Below are 25,964 nucleotides of genomic sequence, written 5' to 3' on the forward strand. Positions count from 1 at the left end.
TTGCAGTAACCAGCAATTCAGCATAGCAGGTGGCAGTTTTGCACCTTAACACAGGTTGCCACTTGTCATAAAATGTAAAAAAAAGTTGATGACAACACAATGTGTAGATACTAGTGCTACACAAAATCATGCTGGAAGAGATGAAGTGTATGATAAGATAAAAGTAAGATAAGTAAGTGTAAGATAAAAGTTAAAAGTTAGCTCTCCAAGGTTTTTGGTTTAGGTTTTAAGACAGGGTGTTAGTCTCCACCCCAGTCTGCAGGAAGTGCTGATCAACAGTAAATTATTTTTGTACTGTACAGTTATGGTTACAAATGGTCTCTTTGTCTCACTTCCTATTTTGAGTGTGATTTACTGGCCAAAAAGCTAAAAAAAATTAATAAAAAAAAAATAATAATACTTTAAGCTGAATGCCTGATTATATATATATACTGTAGAATAGCATCATAATAATTAGAGTTCATAATGGTGCAATAAAAATCTAATAATGTGACTGCCGTAGTTGGCATATCTTAGCAGCATTCATAGCCCCTTCATTTCTTTGTGCACAAACACCTTTGCGTATGCACACAGGATGAAACCGGTAAATTGAGGAGAGCTGCGTTCAGCGTTTAATAGCACCATTAACTTCAGATCCACCTCATCACACATTGCCAGCCCTATTTGGTACTGTGCCAATCCTCTCTAATACCCATTTCAGTCCGGAGCCCAAATGTGGGGAGGCATTTGAAGAAATTAGACAGAGAAAACATCAGGGGAGGTTGTCATTTTATGACAGACTTTAAGTCCAGAAAACATTACAGACATAATGTGGACATGCACAATTTGTGTTAGTTAGTTACCTTTTTTCTTTCAAATGCTAGGCATTACAACATTATAATTGTTATAAACAACACTATATAATTGGATTTAATATATATTTCTGTATTATACAATTATAATTATATGTTGTAATCCCTAGCATTTGGAAGTACTGGTTTTATTTTTACATTTTACCTTTTATTTTACATCAAATAATATAGAATTTAAATATAGTGATTGGATAATGTGTATACCTATACACCGTAATTAACGCAGAGGACAAAGCAGGATATATTACTCTCGTGTCGAAGACGCCACTTTCTCAGGTCGCGGTCAGAGGCAGTGACTATTTGCACGCAAGTTCAAGTGATATGGAGTTGAACGATAAACTTGATGAACATGATAATAAGAAGAAGCGTGTAGTGGTCAACAGAGCAATACAAAAGAATCGGAAATTTAAAATTTTTCAAACGGTAAATAACTCTAGAATTATCTGGGATCTAAATGTAAAACCGAAGGGTATATTAAGTGGACACCTAAATATACGAAGTTTAAAATCAAAAAGTGATCAGATTAATCATATACTATTAGAATCTAATTTAGACTACCTCTGTTTATCTGAAACCTGGCTTCATGACAATTCTCCATCAGCTGCTCTAAATATCCCGGGTTATGATTTCTATAGAAAGGATCGAATTGAATGGAAAGGAGGTGGTGTAATGACTTATGTGAGAGACACTATTCGTTGTAATGAGATTATATGGCAAAATCCGATTGATCTAGAATGTATAGGTTTAAATATGATTCTATCACCTCAGATGTCTTTTACACTTATAGTTATTTACCGAGCACCCGCTTTAAATAACAGTTTTTATGATGAACTTAAGAATGTCTTATGTCAATGTGATTTTAAGAAGGAAGTTATTGTTATGGGTGATTTTAATTTAAATTGGGAAGACACATCTATAAGGAAGAAGCTCAAACAAGTCGTTGATGGTTTTAATTTAGTCCAACTGATCAAAGGTTCAACACGAATAACAAGCAGCACTAGCAATCAGATTGACCTGATATTTAGTAACAGACCGGAGAGAATTATAAAGTCATATAATATGATCACAGGGTTGTCAGACCATAATATGGTGCTTATTTCTAGAAAATTAAACAAGCAAACGATTTACTACATATGCCAGTAATAAGGAATTGTTCGGTATTCCAAAAAATAAGCAAACCGAGTTTAAATCAGCAATTGACAATATGAATTGGGAAGATTTGGTATAATCTAATATAGATTTAGAAATATCTAGTCAGATCTTCACAGAAAAGCTACAATCTACAATTATCGATTTTTCAAAACGAAATATAAGTACAAGAAACAGTCCCTCCCCTGGGTTAACGACAATATAAAAAAAATAATGAAGGAACGGGATAATGCTTTCAAATTAGCGATAAGATCAAAGATGGTCCATGATAGAAATAAATTTGTAATGTTAAGAAATAAGGTAGTAAGAGCATTAAGGAAAGCAAAGGCAGATTTTTTTATCATAATTATTGAAAACGCTCATGGTAACTCAAAAATAATATGGAGACAGATTAAAAAATTGACTGGTCAAAAGAATATTAAAACAAGTCTAACTGAATTAAAGATCAATGATACAGTTCTACAGAGCCCGATTGATGTGGCACAGGCCTTTAATTACTATTTTGTTGAGTCAGTGGATAAAATAGCCCAAAGTTTTATTGTACAACAACCCTATATACAAACAATTAATGAAAGTGACACAGCATTAGTATTAAGACCAGTAACTAAGTTAGAGGTTGAAAGAGTGGTCATGTCTCTGAGGACCTCAAGGGCTAAGGATATTTATGGTATGGACACACTCTTATTGAAACAAATTATTTCCTCAATAGTCGACCCTCTAACACATATCATTAATAGTTCATTAGATCAAGGGATATTCCCTAGTTCTTGGAAACCAGCGGTTGTGGCTCCTATATTTAAGGGAGACGACACTCGCTTACCTTGTAATTATAGGCCCATCAGTGTCCTACCTATAATATCAAAAGTTTTTGAAAAACTAGTGGCCAAACAAATTATTGATCATCTTAATAATAGTTATTTCCAATTACATCCGATGCAATTTGGTTTTAGGGCAAATCACTCAACAGAAACTGCAATATGTTACTTAACAGAAAAGGTAAAAGCATTAATGGATAAAGGTGGAGTGGTAGGGGCTGTATTTCTGGATTTACAGAAAGCATTTGATACTCTAAACCATAATAACCTTTTGCATAAACTGTATGATTTTAATTTTTCTATACATTTTGTAAATTTAATCTAATCTCACCTTTCTTCCCGTTCTCAATTAGTAAAAATAGATCATTTTAAATCAAATTTATTAGACCTATCAACTGGTCTTCCACAAGGGTCCATACTGGGCCCAATTCTTTTTAGCTTGTATATTAATGATTTACCTAAGGAGTGTGAACAATGTAATATTCTAATGTATGCTGACGATACAGTCATTTTTACACATGGTAAAAATGCAGAAGAGGTTGCAAAAAAGTTGACAGACGTTATGGTAAAAGTTACATCCTGGCTAAATCAGAGTTTTCTGAAGTTAAATGTGTCAAAAACAGTCTGTATGTCCTTTTCCAAAGGACATAGGCCTGATACAAAGCAGGACATTTTTATTTCAGGAAAGAGATTACAGGTCGTTTCAGAATGTAAATAACTAGGGGTACATCTGGACTCCTGTCTTGGTTTTAAAACTCACATAAAAAAAGTTTGCAAAAAGATTAAATTTAACTTGGCTAACTTTAGGTTTATTAGAAATTGTTTATCAAATGAGGCAGCAAAGATATATTTCCACTCTATGATTCTTTCTCATGTCACATATTGTTTGACAAGTTGATCAAATACACATTCTATAGTCCTAAAACCATTAGAATCAATACAAACAAGCACTTAAAATTTTAGATAAAAAAAACAATTCAGCTTTCATCATTGTCACATTTTAAATAAGTATAACTTGTTTAACTGGGAAATTCTAATCAACTTTAAAAAATGTTTGTTTAGTTTATAATATCATGCATGGTTTGGCTCCTCCTCCTTTGGCTGATTTTATTAAATTTAAATCTATTGAAAACCGAATTACAAGAGGAGCAATTAGAGCGGATTGTATAATTCCACGTAGGAAAACATCGTTTGGCCAAGCTGTTTTCTCATACAGAGCTTCACATCAGTGGAATACTGTATCTCACACAATTAGAGAGTGCTCAACATTTAACTCTTTTAAGCTTAATCTTAAGAAATGGCTTCTTCATAACCAACAATGTGAACATTAATGCTGCTCTTCTATTATTATTATTAATCTTTTTATGAATTTTATTATAGACCTAATCAGTCATATTTAACATTTTTTTTCTATTGTGTGTATATTGTCTTTTGTATAATGTTCTTAATTGTATTTTATAGAGGTGTTTACAAGATTTAGATACAAGATCTAGATTTATGATTGTTGTAGTGTATTGTTGTAATGTTTAACCTTTTTTCCTTTTTCTAGTTTAGAGCCTAATAACATCTGGCAAAGGGACTACCAATGAAAACTAGCATTCGGGCTAATTTGGGTACATTTACATTTATGAATTTTAATTAATGTACATTGTCCCTTTTCTAAATAAATAAATAAATATAAGCCTCTGTGGCTCAAATTCAACAGAAACAATTTGAGACAATTTCCAAGAACTAGAGGTCTTTTACAAGTGCCATAAATTCACATAACTGTGGAAGCATTTGGTTACTTTTTGTTGTTGTTGTTGTTGTTAATTGTTCTGTGTTTCTGGGCCCCTGACCGTGAAACCAATAATGCATAGTTTTAAATATATAATCAAAGTCAGTGTGATCTCTCATTGAATTCCGTTAATTGACCTTAAATGGCTCGAGTGTCCATGTGTATCTCAAGTGTGTATGCCCAACTGACTGCAGATCTACTCATGGACTTTACTGCAATGCAGAGTACCTGTGGATCAGATCCAGGAGTTGTTTTCAAGACACAAACAAACACACATACACATTTGAAGCTGCAGAGCATAGAGATTACTGGTGTTAAACACTTACCCACACACATACTTGAATCTCTCTCCATCTTTTCATGGTGTTAGGTCTTTATGGACACACAATTGCACACACAATTGCACACACACACACACACACACACACAAAATGTGGATCCTCCTGAGCATTCATGTCTGACTCCCACGTTCTTGCCTGCTTGAAGGGGTGATTTGCATGTATTACCTTGGACGTTAAACACTGCAACTCTGAGGTCTCGCATTTCATTTTGCACTTGCAGACAACTAATAAACCATTAGTTTATATGAGGCAGTTAGACTCAGGTAACAGGAGCTTACACAGCAGAGAAGATAAACCCACTCCCGTGTCTTATCCTTCTTCTGGATGCTTTCATTTCTCTTTCTCACTCTCTGTTTATTTATCTCTCTCCCTATTCCTGGAGGCGAGCGTGGAACCTCTTGCCCATCTCCTGCTCAATCGTAATGTCAGCTCATTTCTCAGAGTCCCTCTGGGGTGCCTGTCAGAATTTGGAACTACAATAACCAGAATTCCTTAAGGGAAAACTGTTCCACAGAGGCTTCAATGATAGCACAGGATGACACCCAAGAGATATGCAAAGTGGAATCTACGTAATACATGCACACATAAAAAGACAAACTGGTATGATGGTTGGGATTTGTTTTGTGCTCCCCAATTAGAGGCACTAACCTTCATGTTGGACCAGTGGTCTTTTTTATGCTTCTGTTTTAAGATTCAAAACAGTGTGTATTTCATCTATAAAGAATGGGTTCAACAACTGCCAAAAGTTGTTTTGGTGAGTGAGCGAGAGACATGGTGAGGTGTAGAACCAATCCACATGATACTGTTATACATGACTGAGCCTTTTCTTTCTTTCTTTTTTTTTTTCAAAAAGAAAGAGTAGAGGTTGTCTCTTGCCAAAGCCAGCCTAAAGGAGCAAGCATTCACTTAAAAAAATTAAAAAAAAACGGGGAAAGGGATCGATGGGAGGTGCTACGCCATATAGCACTTAAAGTTGCAACTAACCAAGTAGTAAATTCAAAATTATGCTGAGAGAAAAGAGTGGGGAAGGCAAAAAAAAAAAAAAAAGGCACAACAAAAGAAATAGTGTGGGTGTGCGTGAGTCAACAATTGCCTGAATAAAGTCGAACAAAAGGGCAGAGGCAAAAATGCACTGCTTTCGTGTTTGATTTGTAATTACGAAGATTTCAGCAAAAGCCGAGGTGATGAGATGCGTTTTTGAGAAAGGCCAGTTTGAAATGGCTCTGACAGCAAAGATCCAGCTAAAAGCTTTAAAATAATTGTAAAAATAAACCTTCATAATGTGCACTCAAATAGAGTGGGAAATTCATTGGCATCTGATTAAATGTAGAACAGCTGTAATTGTTCTTTGTTCATCCTCATCGGTTCATTCTGTATCTTGATCTGCTCGCTATAGGTGCACTATTTGTGGAACATGCCTTTTTAGTCTTATGAGAATAGTTTTCTTTTTTCTGCAAAATTGTTGTAGTTTTGTCTGCTGAAGACCTAAATGTAAGCATCCATTTGAACCGTTTCACCCTCAAATTTCACAACAAATAACAAGCTTCGCTGAAGTCTTATTTCCCCACATGTTTATTATTGACTTTTAGTCTTTCATCAGGACTCACTATCACTACAGGGAGATTCCTTTTTGGTTTTCGAGCTTGACGCAACAGTGTGCGTTTTTGTGCAGCGTCTGACACTTCACAGGGTGTATTTTTAGTTGTGTATATTGCATAAGTGGTGGTCGGGGGTGAAATAGAAGGGCATGCCCTTGCGAGATGAGCAGTGTGTTCTGAAAACCTGCTTCTCCCGTCCTAGCACGGCCGTGGGGGAATCTTGAGGTATTCAAAGTGCACATTGTGGTGCAAGGGAGCGATGTAGAAAGCAAGGGGGAAGAGAGAAGACTGCTGGAGATCACAACAGTGCATTAAGGATCATCTAAAAGTTACAGACGTGAGAGGGGCTCATCTCTGTCTCTCTCCTACGGTGCACACTTATTTCTTCCAGCTCTCTTGTAAGCCAACATCACACGGCCAACTCAACACATCCGACATGCAGTGAATGTAGCCGCCAAACCAGCCGAAAATAGAAAAACGCAATTACATCAGATTCAGAGGCAATAGTTTTGTGCATGAGCATGAACTGGCTGTTCTCTCTGATCTCTCTCAAAACCCTGCCAATGCATGCACCTCAACCATGGCAATTTTCATTACACTGAAACATTTTTTTTTCACCATTATTTGTCTTGAAATCTCTCCACTTTCCATATCAGTGAGTTCATCTGTAATTAGCTCCCTAAATTTCACTTTCTTCTCTCACTACTTTTAGCTCTGAGTATAATGGAAAGAGTCGAACTGGGGGGAAATTAATGAGAAAAAGAAAAAGGGAACCTTTTGAGTAGTTTCTTCCCGAGGATTAGAATTCCCATCTTTAATAACCTCTAGCCTCCATCTGTAATACTTTCAGCATCTCAGCTCACCATTTCCAGACTATTTTCCAAGCCTCTTTATGCCTTGTAAATGGTCCTGATCAATGATTTTGCGTAAGAGACTGATGCATTTAGATCCAATTCACATCACAGCTCTTTTACCTTTAGCAGTGCCATTTCTAAGGAAATGGAGCTTATGTGTAATATCAATGAAAAGAAAGTGAGAGAAAGTGAGAAGTGACACTTTAGGTTTGATTGAAAATGTACCAAGAGGCCTGGGTTAATACATCAGGTCTCATCTAGTTACGAATGTAAATTTGTGTTAAAGATTGTATTTGTTCCACACTGAAGTGTGCATGCTTTTAGGTTTATTACAATGTCAACTATGACTATATTCATATTAAAGTGCTTCTGACAAGCCTTACTTTTTGTTTATGAGCTGCAAGGTATCCATGGATTCTTTCTGCTCTGAGGAACGGTGAGCTGTGAATGGAGAACCTCACATCCAGAGTCCTGTGCCGCACTTCCACCAGACTGAAAACATTGACATCATCTGCCCCCACAGACAGCATGTCTGACAGGAAGTCGCCCAGCAGCTCGTACCTGCTCTTCAGATTCCCACGACCTTCCATGAACTCTATGGCGGAGATGTCTGTCAGAGACACAAACATAAATGCATGACACACTAGGATAACAGAACTGTATAAATTTGACCTAAACTACAAGAACTCGAAAATACGGTAGAAAAAAAAAAACTGCACCTTTCTTAATACAACGCTAAACTGAGGTGCAGTGCTCATGAAAAATGCATGGTAACAATTTCCCTCGTCAACACATCTCCTTGTCATTAAGTGAAGTTAGTGCCTGTCAGTGGCTATTCACACAAACTCCAGCTGACATGCCATGTCAAAAAGTCTGGAAAGGAAGCTCAAACTACTGCATGCGGCAAGCCATTGCCACCATGATAATAGGTGCCAGTGCTTTATGGTCACAGTTCCCAGCACGTCATGATGATGATGGCCATGGCCTGTGAACATTGTAGGCAAATCGTGACACTTCAGCAACCATCTGACCATGGATTTTCCTGTGCTGGAGGTATGCTTTCCTCACAATACCCAATGGACTATTGTAATTGGGATGCTTTGCTTATAGTTTGGGACTGTGAGGGTAGTTGAACAGTGGCCCCAGCGGAGGAGTTAGACTGAGAGAGATCCCAAGCTCAGTCTGTCCCCTTGGGGCTAGTACTGGAGAGTGGCACGGTTGAACTCCTCACCCTTAAGAAACTAAGAAAACAGTCAGTTCAACATAGTGTAGTGTTTTACAAAGGTTTTTGTTGTTGTTGTTTTTAATTTGTTTAAATATTTTCCATTCTGACATGTAAATAATGACACCCAGGTACACAACATATTGACACTACTAAGGGAAAGGTGGGTGGGGCAGGAAGGGTGGCTGTCTGCTCCCATCAGGAGTTGTGTGTGAAGAAGAGACTCATCATGACAGCTGGGAACAGCTTCACATCTGGCTTTTATCCAAGCCCAGATCAAACCTGCTTCCCTTCCCATGGGCATTAAGCAATGTATGGTCTTGACACCTTTTCCCTCACATCCAACCTAATCTTAAAAATATATAGGGGACCACGGGGATTTATGAAAATAGGTCTGTCAAAAATAAATAAATAAAACAATATTAATAATAATAATAATAATAATAATAATAAAAATAAAATTGTGATGATAGGAAAATAGATTAATTCATTTTTTTCTTCCATTTTATTGATTGACTAAGAAAAAAATCTATATCTATATATCTATATGACAGGGTACAACATAAGGACTCACTCAATTTTTTATATATATATATATATATATATTAACAAATTATCAATTAAAGGAGGATTGACCCTTCAAAGAATGATTAACATCAATTTCATGAAGTAAAACTTGAAAAAAAAAATATATAATATAATATAATACACATATATATATGGGTTTATAGTTTATAGCTGTTGTGGCTTGGGGGACGGTGTGGTTGGTCAATATGTCTTTGTGAATTGGTGATTGAATGCCAATATTTTCCCAGTTTCTCTTCTTAATGATACTTCAAAGGTGGAAAACTCCAGGGAGACAGGGAGATGAGGATCAAAACATGAGACATTTGAATTTTTTTAAAGATAAGTCCAAACTGGCTAAGCAGTCAGAAGCCTCAAAAGTTCAACTTCAAAAAGCTTTTCATGTTTCTCTGTCCTGCAGAATGTGGAGTTTATGTATAAATGTGTATTTGTGTGTGCCATGTGTATCTGTTTGTGTACAGGCAGAGCAGATTTTATGGGAATAAGCTTAAGTGAGTTTGTGCGCACATGTTCTGGTATCTCAATGAGCTAACATTGGTGTCTAAAGAGCTTCTGCATATACTTTCCCTTATATTTCAATTTACAATCAGTTCACTTTCTGCGATGCACAGAGCAAGCTATAATGTCAAACCAGCAGCATTAAACAGGCCTTATGACTCTCCGTTGCCTTCAACATTTGCTCCTGAAATGGGATTTCAAATGTCAAGGAGGCATTAAATAGTAGGAAAGTCAAACATTCAGTTAGACCAGAATTCAATGCATGTTGAGACAGGGCTCCAGGGATATAAACATCTTAAGTATTTGGCAAGAACATTAGCCCATACCTCAATTGACTGATGCCATTTTCATGTGCATTTTAAACAATACCTGAAGTACTGACAGATGCTGACGTCTCCTTCTGAAACCAAAAGCCTTGTTTTGATCCTTGTTTGTTTTTTTGCTGTTGCAATTCTAGGGACCATAAAACTCTCGAGGCATTAAAGATAAAATTCAAGACTCCCAAAAGGACTCAAGGTGACTGAGTGTGAAACAATTCCAACACTAGGCTTATGTCCAGTTTGGCAAACACTGTCGCATAGCAACTCACCACAACAACAAAAAAAATATAAATCACCTCAAAATAAATGCATGTTTCTTTTCTGAACAGAATACTTTTACACATATCAAAACTCATTAAGACTAAAATTTACATAATCATAATTTCTCTCTAAATACTGTCCTTAAAATCCTTAAAATTGTGCACTCTTCTACTTGGCGTTTTTGAGTAGAATATAATGGCTGAACATAAAACAATAATAAATAAATAATAAGGGTGTCATTTATCCATAATTATGATACCATGAACACTTCCACATAAAATAAGTTTCTTTAAAGAATGCCTTTCATTTAAATTTACTGGCAACACTTTATTCTGGAGGGTTAATAGTAAACGGCCACATTATTTAGTTTAAAGACTAAACAAAAATATAGGGCAAATATAATTGCACGGACCACAGTAGATTATCTGATAAAACTATGAAAACGTAATAAAGTAACTCAGATTGTTTTTTAATGCCACATATAATCCTACTTCAATAAGGGATTGTCAGAGATTATAGAAAGCAGAGGCATTTACATACACACTGTGGTTACAAGACATTTGCAAAGTTATTTGTGAAGTCACAATAAGCAGTAATAAAAACTGCTTGCCGTTGTTCCATGCGTGCTATAAAATCAGTTGCACGGCTGAAATCAAAGAAAAATCTCTTTATAGGCTTATGAGTTTGCTATCGTCTTACATTTTATATTATGTCTCTCCATCTCCCTCAAGACCTTTTCCCCCAATTCAATAGTCTTAAAACTACACAAACCTCAGTTATAGTCCATTTCATTTCAGCTCAGTCTTGTTTTCATTAAAATGCTGACTGTCATAATGTCACCAAAGTCAATATGCCCATGAGTTTTACTGCCACTACATGGCACACTATTAGCACAGATGCTGATTCCAGGCCCAAACCATTTTAATGTCTTTGACTGAAACAGACTCGGCTCAAGTCTCAACAGTGTTGTAGAGAGTGTCATTCATGATCAGTCAAATTAGCTTCAGAGCCTTTAACTATGATGATTTAAATTGGAAGTAACACAGCAGCATTACATGCACACTGTTTAATCAATTTGTATTCCAAAAATTCTAAAGAATAGTTTTACAGTAGTTTAGCTTAGGTTTCAGGCTTTTAGTTCTGCACAAACAAAATGATGCATCGGAGCTGCCATTGTCATTAACCTGAGCCTGCATCTTGTTTCTTGTTGACTGTACATAAATACCAAAGCGTGAAAGAAACTTCTGTGCTTTTGCAGTTTCAAGGTAGCTATAGATGGTTAAACAGATGCGGAAAAGACAAGACCAGTGAAAATTCAATATGGAATTAATTCGATGAATTTATAAAAAACTAAAATAATTATATGTAAATTGAGAGGAGATTTTTCTGACTTTAATCTGGCTTTATAATTTGCAGATAATTGGAGAGAAGAAAAAAAAGAGAACAATTCACATGTGTAAAAGTTAGCACTGATTACCGATCAGCTGAAATCTTATTTAAATGTCAAACAGCACTACATCATGCTGTCATGAAGTAAATATCACCTGTACCTGCTAATCTCAGAGAGGCTGAGTTGTAGATGGCATCGTCCCGTAGCTCTCTCACATTCACCTTCACACTAGAGATGGCATCCGGCCAAACCCCATCTGACACTCGAACCTGAAAGTCATAACTCCCTGGAGGAGCGTTCTCCTTTATGATGAGGAACCCTGTCCGCTTGTTCAGGATAAAATAACTGCAGGTAGAAAATTGGATTAAAGTGTTCAGATAGATAGATAGATTCAATAAATGGTTAGTGGAAGCTAATAGATTATTTAGAGGGTGAATCCTTGGGTTGAGAGTATTTCTTTTTCTAGCATATTGCAACAAATTTTGAACAGCATATGAATGGCACTGAAATATTAATTTCACTGACCTAAAAATAAAATTACCTAATTTGAACCCAACAACTTCCCAAAACTGAAAAGTTTGATTTATGGGTCATCTTCTGACCTTAGCTTCAAATAAACATTTACATTTAAGCTTGCTGGATGTACACATACACAGAAAATCTATAGAAAGGATGAAAGAAAACAAATTCCAGATACAAGCTAACGTATTTCAATTAATTAATTTATTTTTGTTTCCAAATGGAGTAAACATTTGGATCTATATTCTCTTTTTAATCTTTCTCAAAGACACGAGTGTTCTCACATTATGTTGTGTGCACTGAAGATTCTGAGAGAGCGAGAGCTCAGGTAGCTATACGCTCAAGACATCTAAAAGCTGGCCTCATCTTATCACTGTATACTCCTCTCCAGTAAAGTGTACAACATCAATAGAGAAGAGCAAGAGAGGAAGAGAGATGCTGGGATGTGTGAAGAAAGGGTTTGACATTGTTCTTAGAGATCCCTTGACCCCTTTAAATAACACAAAGACTGCAGGAAAAAAAAAGTGTATGGTGCTGGGAGATGTGTATAAACATGCTACCTTGTGGAGGGGATGATGCAATGATGTGGACAGAAAGGAAAATGATGTAGAAAGAAAAGGAGTAGAGAAGAAAAAGAAGGTCTTACTTAGGAACATGTCCCTCAAAGGCATATGTCTTGTTATCCCACTCATCTGGATCTGGTGAGTAAACCTTCCCCAGGACATTGGTTGGCATTTTCCCTGTCATTACAAAAAAAAGTGTACAGTATGTATAAATGTTGAAACAATGTGTATATGCTGATATGGGGTGTGTGTGACTGCATGTCACTGTAAGCATTCAGCACTGTCCACAGACAAGTGTAAGCTGAATACAGTATATATTATTCTGTATGTGTATATATATATTTATAACAGAGGGCAGTTGAATGCTTTATTCTGATTGTTTGGTCAAGGTATGCAATTTCCTATTAAACACACAGCTATGAAGCAGTTACAGGTCTGCATTCAGTTCTTTCAAAGGCCCCAATAGCATATAACAGCAAATAAATCAAAACCCACAGTCACCGATCAATTAAAGCAATCTGACAAACAATAGGATAAAAATTACAAACAATTATTATGATTTTTTTTAAAATGGAAATCATGCTTTCTTTCTTCTCCTTTTCACACATATACTGTACAGGCACACAGACGGAAACATATATGCGTGCATAAACTTGTCGTCAGCGCTGCCCTACAATTGACTTTTTCAATAAAATAGTTTCACAACTGAAAAACTACATGACATCTCTCCGTAGCAAGATAGTAAGGTTGCTGTTTTTTAAGCAGGTAAACTTACAGCTAACAACTCTCTCAATATCTTATAATCACATACAGTATCAATGACTCAACCCCCTGTTACTAACCCTAAAAATGCTAACCTAAAAATTTTTAATTATCAGCTGGGGCTCAACCTATCAACCTTGGGATGGGACGTATAAGAAATTATTTTTACTCACTGTTGTTTTAAGGCCAAAAACCGAAAATTCTTGAAATAACACTCTGAACAATGTATGGAGGTGTCATAACCATGGCATAACTAGGATAAAATGATTTGCTGAATAAATGATAAGAATAATGCAAATATGTGGTAAGCAGTTTCCTGAACAAGTATTTAATCTGAATTTTCTTCCACAATTCTCAAGATGTTTAGTCATATCATGTGACACTGAAGAGTGGAGTAAATTCAGAACTGAAAATTAAGCTTTGCCATTATGGAATAAATTACATCAAATTACATTAATTACAATTAATTATATATATATATATATATATATATATATATATATATATATATATATATATATATATAATAAAATTATTTTAAAATGTAACAAAAAGTTCTCAATAACAATATAATATTTTTACATTATTTTAATCAATCAAATAAATTCAGCCTACATGAGTATAAGAGAATTCTTTCAAAAACATAAACAAAAATTACTGACCCCAATTTTTGAATGGTAGCGTATTATACATGCATATAAACCAGGAAAATAAATAAATAAATAATGTTTGCACACCATTTTAATATAAGCATCTCTTGTGTTGTTTCTCTATCATACTGCATAACTCTGAAGAAACAACCTGCTTGAAAGATGTATTATATTTATGCTAATTATCAGGGGCATAAAATGACATTAAACATGCCTTGATTTATATAAACAATTACAAACAATAAAAAAGGAAAAAAATAAACTACTTTTTTAACAGATAAACCCACACACCAAATATTACGATTAATTTAAATTAAATTTTATCAGCCGATTTAAAGAAACATAATTTAACCATTACTGACCCTTTTATCTGCTAGTACATATGTGTATGGTTCAAGCCATTACCTCTGTAACAGTTGATGAACACTTTCTTCTGTCCAGCTATGTGGGCGTGGTCATTCTCGTCGCCGATGGTGATAGTGAGTGTGTTCGTGACGGTCTTCGGTGGATTGCCACTATCAGTCATGATGACAGGTAGTAGAAACTCTTTCTGTTTCTCTCTGTCGAAGGCTCTCAGGGCGGTGATGGTGGCAGTGTCATTCCCATTATCCTGCAGGTGGAAATCATTACTGTGACGATACTCCAGAGGAACAGAAAAGGAAAAGGGTGGGCCATTCTTCTCTGAATCTCGGTCCATGGCTTTCAGTAATGTGGAGCTCTGGTTAAGCTGCACAACCTGTGGGCCCAAAACGTTCTCCCACACTATTGGTGCATATGCAGCTTCAAACTCAGGGCCGTTGTCATTGACATCCAGCAGAGCCAACTGGATAGTTGTGGTGCCAGTCAATGGTGGCGTGCCATGGTCTGTCGCAAGTATAACCAAATGATGGTGTGCGACCTTTTCTCGGTCCAGCTCACTAGCCACAGTGACCAACCCAGACTGGTCCACAGAAAACAGATGGTACGGATCAGACTCTGAAGCAATACTATAAGTGATTTCACGATTCAACCCTGAGTCCAAATCACTGGCAGCCACACTCACCACGCTAGTTCCTGAAGCGACATCCTCTCGTATGGCTGGAAGCTGTATAAAGTGAGGAATGAAGACTGGCACATGGTCATTGCAGTCTTCAACCTCTAGAGTGCAGTGCAGCAGGCTGGAGTACTGCATATCTTCCACTTTTATGGTGAGGTTGAAGTGTTGCTCACCTGGTCTTTCATAGTCCAGATGCTTCTTGAGACGAAGGGTCGCGCGTTGCTCCTGTCGATGGCTCACCATGTAAAACTTCTGTTCGGGATCACCGGCCACCACACTGAAGGTCAACTGACCATTTTCTCCAGCATCCGCATCCTCTGCGGCAAGCTCTATGATTGGTGTGTTGGGCTCACTGCTCTCAGGAATGCGTATGGAGCACATGCGGTCCAGGAAACGTGGTACGTGGTCATTGATATCCGTCACATGTATAGTCGCGGTGGCTGTTCCTATCATACCTCCACCATCTCGTGCTTCCACAACCAAGACATATGAGTCAGTCTGCTCCCTGTCCAGACCAGACATTGCCACTAAAACAGTCCCAGTAGCGGGATTGATGTTGAACACATCTGCTCCGCTGTTAGCTCCATTTAGGGCAGCATTACCCACAATTCTATAGGCCAGCACTGCATTTTGTCCGACAGCTGCATCATCTAGATCAGTGGCTGTCATTTCCATGACGGAAGTGCCTGGTGGGGAGTTCTCAGATACATCACCATGGCAACTGTCTGGGGCACAAGCAAAAATAGGAGCGTTGTCGTTTATGTCCCACACGTTGATAATGACATCGGTGAAACCAGTTAGTCCCTCGCCACCCTCATCCGTTGCCAGAACCACAAAACGCCACACAGCCCGGGCCTCACGGTCTAATGTTCTCTGAGCATAAATCTCCCCAGTCACCTCATCAATGATGAACTCGCTCTCAGCACCTTGACCATGAAGGGAATATCTCAAAGATTCCTGGTCAGCATCCTTATCTGGGTCAGATGCTGTTACCTACAAAATCAAAGAGAATATATAAAAACTTCAGTCTGCAAAGTCTAATATAAGATCTAATAATCTATCCATCAATCCAACATCCAACACTCAAAACTTTAAACTCCTTCTTGACTAAGAAAATTAAAAAGTTAATAACTTTTGTGATATATATATATATATATATATATATATATATATACACTGAACAAAATTATAAACGCAACACTTTTTGTTTTAACTCTCATTTTTCATAAGCTGAACTCAAAGATCTAAGACTTTTTCTATGCACACAAAAGGCCTACTTCTCTCAAATATTGTTCCCAAATCTGTATTAATGTGTGTAAGTGAGCACTACTCCTTTGCCAAGATAATCCATCCACCGCACAGGTGTGGCATATCAAGATGCTGATTAGACAGCATGTTTATTGCACCGGTGTGCCTTAGGCTGGCCACAATAAAAGGCTACTCTAAAATGTGCAGTTTTACTGTATTGGGGGGTCCGGTGTGGTCTGAAAACCAGTCAGTATCTGGTGTGACTACCATTTGCTTCATGCAGTGCAACACATCACCTTTGCATAGAGTTGATCAGGTTGTTGATTGTGGCCTATGGAATGTTGGTCAACTCCCCTTCAATGGCTGTGCGAAGTTGCTGGATATTGGCAGAAACTGGAACACGTTGTTGTATACGCCGATCCAGAGCATCCCAAACATGCACAGTGGGTGACATGTATGGTGAGTATGCTGGCCATGCAACTGGGATGTTTTCAGCTTCCAGGAATTGTGTACAGATCCTTGCAACATGGGGCTATGCATTATCATGCTGCAACATGAGGTGATGGTAGAGGATGAATAGCACAACAATGGACCTCAGGAACTCATCATGGTATGTCTGTAAAATACACCTGTGATTGTTGTCCATAACATACACCTGCCCATACCATAACCCCACCCCCACCATGGGCCACTCGATCCACAACACTGACATCAGCAAACCGCTCACCCACATGATGCCATACACGCTGTCAGCCATCTGGCCTGTATAGTAAAAACTGGTAATCAGCCGTGAAAAGAACACCTCTTCAAAGTGCCAGATGCCATCGAATGTGAGCATTTGCCCACTCTAGTCGGTTACGATGACGAACTGCAGTCAGGTCCAGACCCTGATGAGGATGACAAGCATGCAGATGAACTTCCATGAGATGGTTTCTGACAGTTTGTGCAGAAATTATTTGGTTATGCAAACCGATTGTTGCAGCAGCTGTCCAGGTGGCTTGATGATTTTGGAGGTGAAGATGCTGGATCTGGAGGTCCTGGGCTGGTGTGGTTACACGTGGTCTGTAGTTGTGAGGCCGGTTGGATGTACTGCCAAATTCTCTTAAGCACCTTTGGAGACTGCTTATGGTAGAGAAATGAACATTCAATTCACAGGCAACAGCTCTGGTGGACATTCCTGCAGTCAGCATGCCAATTGCATGCTCCCTCAAAACTTGCGACATATGTGGCATTGTGCTGTGTGATAACATTTTAGAGTGGACTTTTTTATTGTGGCTAGCCTAAGGCACGCCTGTGCAATAATCATGCTGTCTAATCAGCATCTTGATATGCCACACCTGTGAGGTGGATGGATTCTCTCGGCAAAGGAGAAATGCTCACTAACACAGATTTAGACCGATCTGTGTACAATATTTGAGAGAAATAGGCATTTTGTGTACATAGAAAAAGTCTTAGACTTTGAGTTCAGCTCATGAAAAATGGGGCCAAACAAAACAAAAAAAGTGTTGCATTTATAATTTTGTTCAGTGTGTGTATATATATATATATATATATATATATATATATATATGTATATATATGTATGTATATATATATATATATATATATGTATGTATATATATGTATGTATATATATTGTGGAGGCGGAGGCGTGGTTTAGCGAAGTCTGCAGCGGGAGAGAGAATTGGGAGACGAACGGTGAGTGAGCGGGCTGAACGGAAATAATCAACACCTGTCTCTTGTTTCAGTAATTGGCGTGGACAGAGTATTTAACGCCAGGAGAAGCAGGTGTAGAGAGAGAGAGACCCGCTGCAGACGAGCGTGAATGCCAGAACCAAATCGCCAGAGTTTTTCTGTTTATGGTGCGAGAGGCACCGTCTTTGTTTGATATTGTAAATAAAACTGTCAGCAGTAAACATATATATATATATATATTAATTAATCTAATGTTCTTTTTTTAAATAGCTAATGAATCCTTTGGATAACTTTACAAAAAAAAATATAAGTACAACTTCTAATATAATATTTCAACCTTTATTCATTTTCAACCAATGTGGTTTAAGTTTTTACAGTATACAAAAATGATGAGGCAAATAAAATTATTTTACTATTGTAAATATGAGTTTATGATAGCGTTTATAATTAAACCACAGTAGCCATAAATTTACAGTTGTCTGAGACGTCATGAAATGTTCTTTAGCATCACAAACCATAAAATGTAGTCAGGGTTCTGCTATGGTTTAGCATGTTTTCCAGAGATCTGGAGCTGATTCTGGGTATGGCGTGCGGCCTGTTCCAAAAATAAGGCTACTGACTTGTCACAGGAATTCACCGTACAGTTGCCAGTAGCCACTGAGTTTACCACTGACAGGCCGGCTGTGCATCAGTATACACACTCACCTCACGCAGCGAACGACTCACAACTCATCTTTTTCTTTTTCTTTTTCTTTTTCTTGGTCCTGTAGCTAATTTTACATAATGATTACAAAATCATAATTTTTGTAAGCAGAAAAAAAGTTAACCATGCATTCACAAATTTGCAATAGGCAATTATTTCATTTTATTGAAATGTACACATTTTTGAATATTTAAATATTATATCTAAATATTCTTTTGGATGTAATTTAGAAGTCACTTTAATTATAATATTCGGTCCCTACATGAAGAGAGAGCCAGTGGTCTGCTGCGTGAGGAAAGTGAGTCTCCGGCTGCGCAAAGTGGGTCTCCGGCTGCGCAAAGTGAGTCGTTCGCTGAGGAAAGTGAGTTCGCTGAGGAAAGTGAGTCGTTTGCTGTGTGAGTCGTTCGCTGCGTGAGGAAAGTGATTCGTTCGCTGAGGAAAGTGAGTCATTTGCTGCGTGAGTAAAGCGATTCGCTCGCTGAGGAAAGTGAGTCGTTCGCTGCGTGAGGAAAGTGAGTCGTTCGCTGGGGAAAGTGAGTCGTTCGCTGGGGAAAGTGAGTCGTTCGCTGAGGAAAGTGAGTCGTTCGCTGTGTGAGGAAAGTGATTCGTTCGCTGAGGAAAGTGAGTCATTTGCTGCGTGAGTAAAGCGATTCGTTCACTGAGGAAAGTGAGTCGTTCGATGCATGAGGAAAGTGAGTCGTTCGCTGGGGAAAGTGAGTCGTTCGCTGAGGAAAGTGATTAGTTCACTGAGGAAAGTGAGTCGTTCGCTGCGTGAGGAAAGTGAGTCGTTCGCTGAGGAAAGTGAGTCGTTCGCTGAGGAAAGTGATTCGTTCGCTGAGGAAAGTGAGTCGTTCGCTGCGTGAGGTGAGTGTGTATACTGATGCACCGGAAAGTGAGTTGTTCACTGGGGAAAGTGAGTCGTTCGCTGAGGAAAGTGAGTCATTTGCTGCATGAGTCGTTCGCTACGTGAGGAAAGTGATTCGTTCACTGAGGAAAATGAGTCGTTCGGTGAGTAAAGTGTTTCTTTTAGCTGAGGAAAGTGAGTCATTCGCTGTGTGAGGAAAGTGAGTCGTTCGCTGAGGAAAGTGATTCGTTCGCTGAGGAAAGTGAGTCGTTCGCTGCGTGAGGTGAGTGTGTATACTGATGTACCGCCGGCCTGTCAGTGGTAAATCAGTGGCTACTGGCAACTGTACGGTGAATTCCCGTGACAAGTCAGTAGCCTTATTTTTGGACCGGGTCACACGCCATATCTGGGTAGCTCGTTGGTCTGTGACTGTTGTCTAGCGGCGCGATGTCTTATAAGGGGCCGTTCACATATCACGTCTTTTGCGCGCTCAAGTTCGTTATTTCCAATGTAGGCGCGCGATATGCGCGCTCATAATGGAAGCGACGCGGTCGCGACACGCACACGGTGCAACACGCTCGTTTTTTCCAGGCGCGTCTGCACGGCATCGAGTTAAAAACATCTAAACTTTTCAGAATGCCGCAAGCGCACCGCGGGTCATGTGACAAGAACTAACCAATCAGCTTCATCCTTTCCCATAACAACGTTGAAAGCTCAGCTAAGATGAGGGAACAGCTGATCATAGCTGTATATGGATTGCCATTTTGAAATACATTTAGTAGCAGAGCTACTGCAAGCGATTTTAGTGGTGCAAATCCATTTATCCTTTGCTGAAATTTCCGCATCTTCATGGAGAGAGCACGCGGTTTTTTTTTCACGTGTTTTTAGGCGCGATATGTGAACGCCCCTAACGCGTGTTCGAAACCCGCGCCAACACAGACTTACTTTTTTTTTTTATCCTTACTTCAGCTGCTACAGGTGATCATACCAATAACTTGTAATCTGACCTGAACCAGGAAGTTGGTCACCAGATCACACGGTAACCAATTAAACCGTAACACCGGAGAGCGCCAGGATGTTTTCCTCTGAGGTGCTTGTGCATCGCATTTGTGCTGCCGTGGTACACCATTTCGGTTTTGCAAAGGGAACAAAGGTCCATTTTATTTGGCCTCTGTTTAAAGTATTCCCATACTTTTGATAACAGTGGTCTCTCTGTGATAGAATGCAACTTTCTCCTTTCCCAGTATGCCATTACTTGAGATGTAAACAAACAGTGTGACGCATCGACGCATTTCAAGCACGTCAACGTATTTTTGTAGTCGACGTAATCGATGACGTCGACGAGTCATTGCAGCACTAATATATATATATATATATATGAATATGAAAATGAGTCTCTCACATCTTTGGACAAATAAAGTGATGTCACTCGCTACAAATTCAGACTTTTAATTTTATTATTATTCTTTTTTATTTTTATTTTTGTACTTTAATAATTATGTATGAACCTCTTGAGACTCAATCAAAATGTTGAATGCATTCAAAAGAACAGATCAATCACAGTTTTCACTATAATTAAGAAACACACAGTGTTTGGGCAATTTCCAATGAATTGTTGTATTATTCCATTTCAAAAAGCCTATTAGTGGAAGAAGAATGTGGTAAATCACACATCCATGACCTGTTTTTGTTTCATTTAGAGGGGCTCCTAACATTTTCTTTCTATCTTTTTTTTTGATGAATGAATAGGAGCCACAAAATTTATTTTATTTCAAAATAGCAAATATGTGATCTGAAAATTGAACAAAGCTGATAATACCTTCAACACGAAGACAGGAGAACCATCCATCTCCTCTGTCACGCTGCCGTAGTACTCGTTCACAGAGAACACAGGTGCCTCATCGTTCTTATTCACAATGGTGACTAATACAGTAGCGTAATCTTCCCACTTCCCATCAGAGGCCAAGACGTGCAACTTATAGAGCTTGTTCTGTTCATAGTCCAGTGGCTGGGCAATGAAGATGGTTCCGACCTCGGGCTCCATGTCAAAAACACCTCCTACATTGCCTGATGTAATTTGGTAGCGCAACTTGGCATTAGCACCTGAAGAATAAGAGCAGTTAATGAAAACAAAGAAAACTTCCTCCTCTGGCCTGAAATAATTTTTAAGAGGAACAAAGAGGAAATCAAAGACCAACACTGACACTGATATAAAGGCTACTGAACAAAAGGATAAAAGTCAGAAGAAGTGGAAAAGTGTTTAGAAAAATAAATAAATAAATAAATAAATAAATAAATAAATAAATAAATTATCTATTTTAAAATTACGATAACAAGCTTTCTTTTTGCTGCAGGTGAACAATAAACTGCTTCAATGGACTTTAGAGGTTACTCTCAGGATTAGCCATGGAAACTTGAAAACTATGGAACCAATAAACTTTAAATTAGGTGAAGATAAGACTAAATTAAAAATGATCTTTTTCTAAACTTCTTTTTTTTTAACAATGGTCCATGAACATATTCATTTATTTCTGATTTGTCCGGCACTAAAACTTTGCTTTGCACTTTTACATAGCTCTTGTCAGACATTCAAGACTTCAGACTTGTCAGGTCCATTCAGTCTCAGTGCTTGCTCTGCCACAGCAGCAATGTAGCAGATCTATTCCGTCAAGACCAAATACATTAACATTGTCATGTACATTACCATGCCAATCCCTCCGAGAGTAGTCATGATAGAAATGTCTTTGTGCTTATTGAATTTGCAGATACAGTTTAATATACATTTAATTTATAAGCGGACAGATGTATGTGAATGGAGCACAAAGTCTAAACCAGCTTAAAAAAAAAATATAGTAAATGATTGGATCCCCTGTTGAGCTTTGTTAATTAAACAGTGAAAGATGCAATGCATGTATCGTGAGCATGTTATATTATAAAAAAATGTATTACTCCGATGTTATTATGTATTAAGAACTAATCTCTCTGAAGTAGGTAATAAATGCAAAGAGACTTCATATAAACAGATAAGCAAACAGAGCAAAAACATTCCTGCTTAACAGTCCTTCAGATCTTGCAATGTGTTTGGATATCCCTGCTGGTACAAGGTTAATGAATAGGGAATGACACATTAGGAGTCTTATCGCCATTTCATCTCCACCATCTCGTGTTGCCTAGGGTACTACCACAAAATTGCATTAGGGAATATTTGTATTTTCTGCTAATGCACAGAATCAAACGCAGCTTCCTTATGAAAGTGCAGATTTGCTTTGATGTCTCGCCAGTTTCCTGTGGCTCTGCTCCAGTGGCTGCGAGTCTTAAGTCAGCGCTGCAGTGAAGGCGGAAATCTATTCATCAGGGTAAAGCTTTAGGCTCAAGGAATGTCCAGCCACTCCAACCTGTATTATGACGAATGACTGATACAATAATTCCCTTCCTCGCTTCTGCATCAAATCATAGATTCAACTGGACCACAGGGAATTATGTGCTTCAGTAGTGCATCTATATACCAAGACAGGCTGGCTGATGAATTATGTAGACTATCCTCTTTGTGTGTTTCTGGAGTGTGTTATAAAACAAAAATATTAGCCAAGGCTTTTCCATGGCAATGTATGAGGCTGGTGGTTATCTTGGGAGCAGCATTTGTTAGGTTCTCAAGGTATATTGATGAGGAACCAACTCTCTCCATCTCTCATTCATGAATGGTTCATATGTTTTTGCATCGAGCAGAAGAATATGAGAGCATTAGCCTGGAGACCAACTCAAACTCATGGGAACATGTTTTAACTGTGGTTCATTAATATCGCTGTGTGCTAGCCAGTGTTGTGCCTGAACGCGTTCATTGAACGATAGTTCATGAACTCGTTCATATTTTGGGCGAACGTGAACTGAACGTGCTGTATTACTGCCTGATGAACGTTACTGTCAACTCGTTCATTCTGGTGTCTGTGAATGGCACGCTCTCTCAGGTTAACTTTGTTCATTAGGGTGCCAGATTTCTATAGAGCCTTCCAGGCGAAAACCCAGCTAAAACACACCGTAAACGGGTCTTAATATGTAGCGGAAAAACACCCAATCTGGCAACACCAGCCACCAGTGTCGCACCGCCGTCCGCCGCATGCGTGACGCGTCATCAAAAAAAAACTGCAAACAACAGCAGCATGTAGCAAGAAGGCGTATGATAAATTAAAAGAATTTTATGATGTTTATGACAAGGTCGGTGAGAATGGGAGACAAAGCATTAAAGCAACAATGGGGAAATGCTGTCCCCTCAATGCTAATGTAAACCCTGGTTGGATAAGGATTCAAAATTGGATATGAAGATGAAATCTGATGCATAGCTTCATTGTTAAAACTGATAAAATAATTGCTGTCTGTGATTCTATATGGGCTGTTTCAATAGTTTTGAAAAAGAATAGCTCGCCGCAACATATGGAAAAAAAGAACTATGAACTAGTTCATTTTTGGAACTGTGAACTTAGTTCAACATTTTGTAGTTTGAACTATGAACTGAACTAGTTCATTTTAAAATTTGTGAATTGAACTTTGAACTAGTTCATGTAGAAAGTGAACTTTCCCAACACTGGTGCTAGCCAAGCCCTGTGAGAGGTTTATGCCCTAATGTAGTCAGACTGCAGTATCACTGTAAATATAGAAATGATATTTCCCTTTTTACTTGATCTTCCTTTTTCCCATATTTAAAAATTCCTAATTATTCTTTAAATATAAAATGAAATATATAATAAAAATGTACAATTTGACCTCATAATTAACTATGTAGTTGATTTTTTTCTTCTTCATGAATTAATTATTCTTCATTTCCCTTACAATTTGTAGTAAATATATTAACCTGAGCTGTGATGTCGGGTTCTAAATCTATGACCCTAATTTTCACCCCTAGTCAACACTCCATATTTTCCCACTTCCGTCTTACAAATGAGCAAACTGATCTACCCATCATCCAATGCCCCTCCTCATCTTCACATACCTTCATCTTCATCATTAGCGCTGACTGTGAGGATGGTGGAGCCCACGTCAGCATCCTCATCCACGTCGACTTCATACACAGACTGAGCAAACACCGGCTTGTTATCGTTCACGTCACTGATGAAAATACGCACATACGCAGTATCTGACAAGAGTAGAAAAACACAAGATTAGCAATATTTATCTTTACTTCACTTTTCTTGTATTTCTTACATTCGAGTGTTTGCCTCTGTCATTTCCCACTTCTCTTTCTCTATCTCTCCTCCCTCCCATCTTTGGAAATAAATATATAAATATATATATATATATATATATATATATATATATATATATATATATATATATATATATATATATATATATATTTATATAAATCATAAATGGAAATGTGGCTGCCATATTGGGACCTTACATGTTTCTTAATCCCTTAATCCCTAAATCCCAACCCCTTACCTGTTTCAAACTTCCAATAAAGGTGAGGACACCTCATCCTATTTCAATGAAAGGCCTATTAAATTATCCGACACACTTTAATTCCAATAATGAATACATTTTAGGCTTTATTTCACCTTATTTCCACTTTTTAAATATTTTATTCATTTTTATTTAAACATAAATGTCTCACCGAGGTGATATGCGACTGGAACAAGAAGAATGGAATCAGAAAAACCACTAAAAATAGTTTTTCTTTTTTTTATTTATATATTTTATGTTCCACTGAAGAAAGTCATACGGGCTTAGAATGACAGGAGAAATGTCATTTTTAGGTGAACTATCCCAAAAACTGGAAATAAAATCCTATGCTACTGTAAAGAAACAGAAAAACCTAAATAATCAAACATGCCGTGACCTTTTCAGAGCTTTCAGTTCAGTCAGGGCTGTGAGGCGGATAGATTCTGATTCAAGTCTTGATCCCGTTCTCTTTCTGACATGTTATGTTGTATAAAAAGAGCACAGCATACACTAAACTGCCACTCTTTGACAGGTTTGCATATTATTCAGAGACCCGCCATGAAGACGTGGTCATGTTTTCCCCTCACAGATGCAGAGGCACGACTGTTGTGTGATTTTCTGCTCAAAGAGCACTCGTGTTGTTTTGTTTCCTTGTCATATTGACATTTTTGACAGCATCTTAGTACAATTAGCATTCACATGTTTCTGAGTAATTATGTGTGTGTACATAGCTCTCCGCTAATCAACACTGTCTCCTGTGTGCTCGACCATATTTGACACTGTTGTGTCTTCAATTTGATAATCTACATTTGTGTATTTCATTACAGTTGTAAGTGTGTTGGAGTGC

General features: G+C 37.8%; 1 protein-coding gene across 1 annotated transcript in view; it reads right to left on the reverse strand.

Moving 5' to 3' along the window:
* The window catches only part of LOC132108000 (neural-cadherin-like), a 273,951-nt gene that overhangs the window by 69,714 nt on the left and 178,273 nt on the right, over nucleotides 1–25,964 (reverse strand). The window contains exons 16-21 of the mRNA XM_059514421.1: nucleotides 24,666–24,809; nucleotides 21,501–21,784; nucleotides 14,561–16,184; nucleotides 12,827–12,920; nucleotides 11,822–12,006; nucleotides 7,769–7,995 (exon numbers count right to left, since the gene is read on the reverse strand). Of these exons, the coding sequence (XP_059370404.1) occupies nucleotides 7,769–7,995; nucleotides 11,822–12,006; nucleotides 12,827–12,920; nucleotides 14,561–16,184; nucleotides 21,501–21,784; nucleotides 24,666–24,809 (2,558 nt within the window). The remainder of the gene's footprint in view (nucleotides 1–7,768; nucleotides 7,996–11,821; nucleotides 12,007–12,826; nucleotides 12,921–14,560; nucleotides 16,185–21,500; nucleotides 21,785–24,665; nucleotides 24,810–25,964) is intronic.

Source organism: Carassius carassius, chromosome 2, assembly GCF_963082965.1.
Source record: "Carassius carassius chromosome 2, fCarCar2.1, whole genome shotgun sequence".
NCBI classification, from domain to species: Eukaryota; Metazoa; Chordata; class Actinopteri; order Cypriniformes; family Cyprinidae; genus Carassius; species Carassius carassius.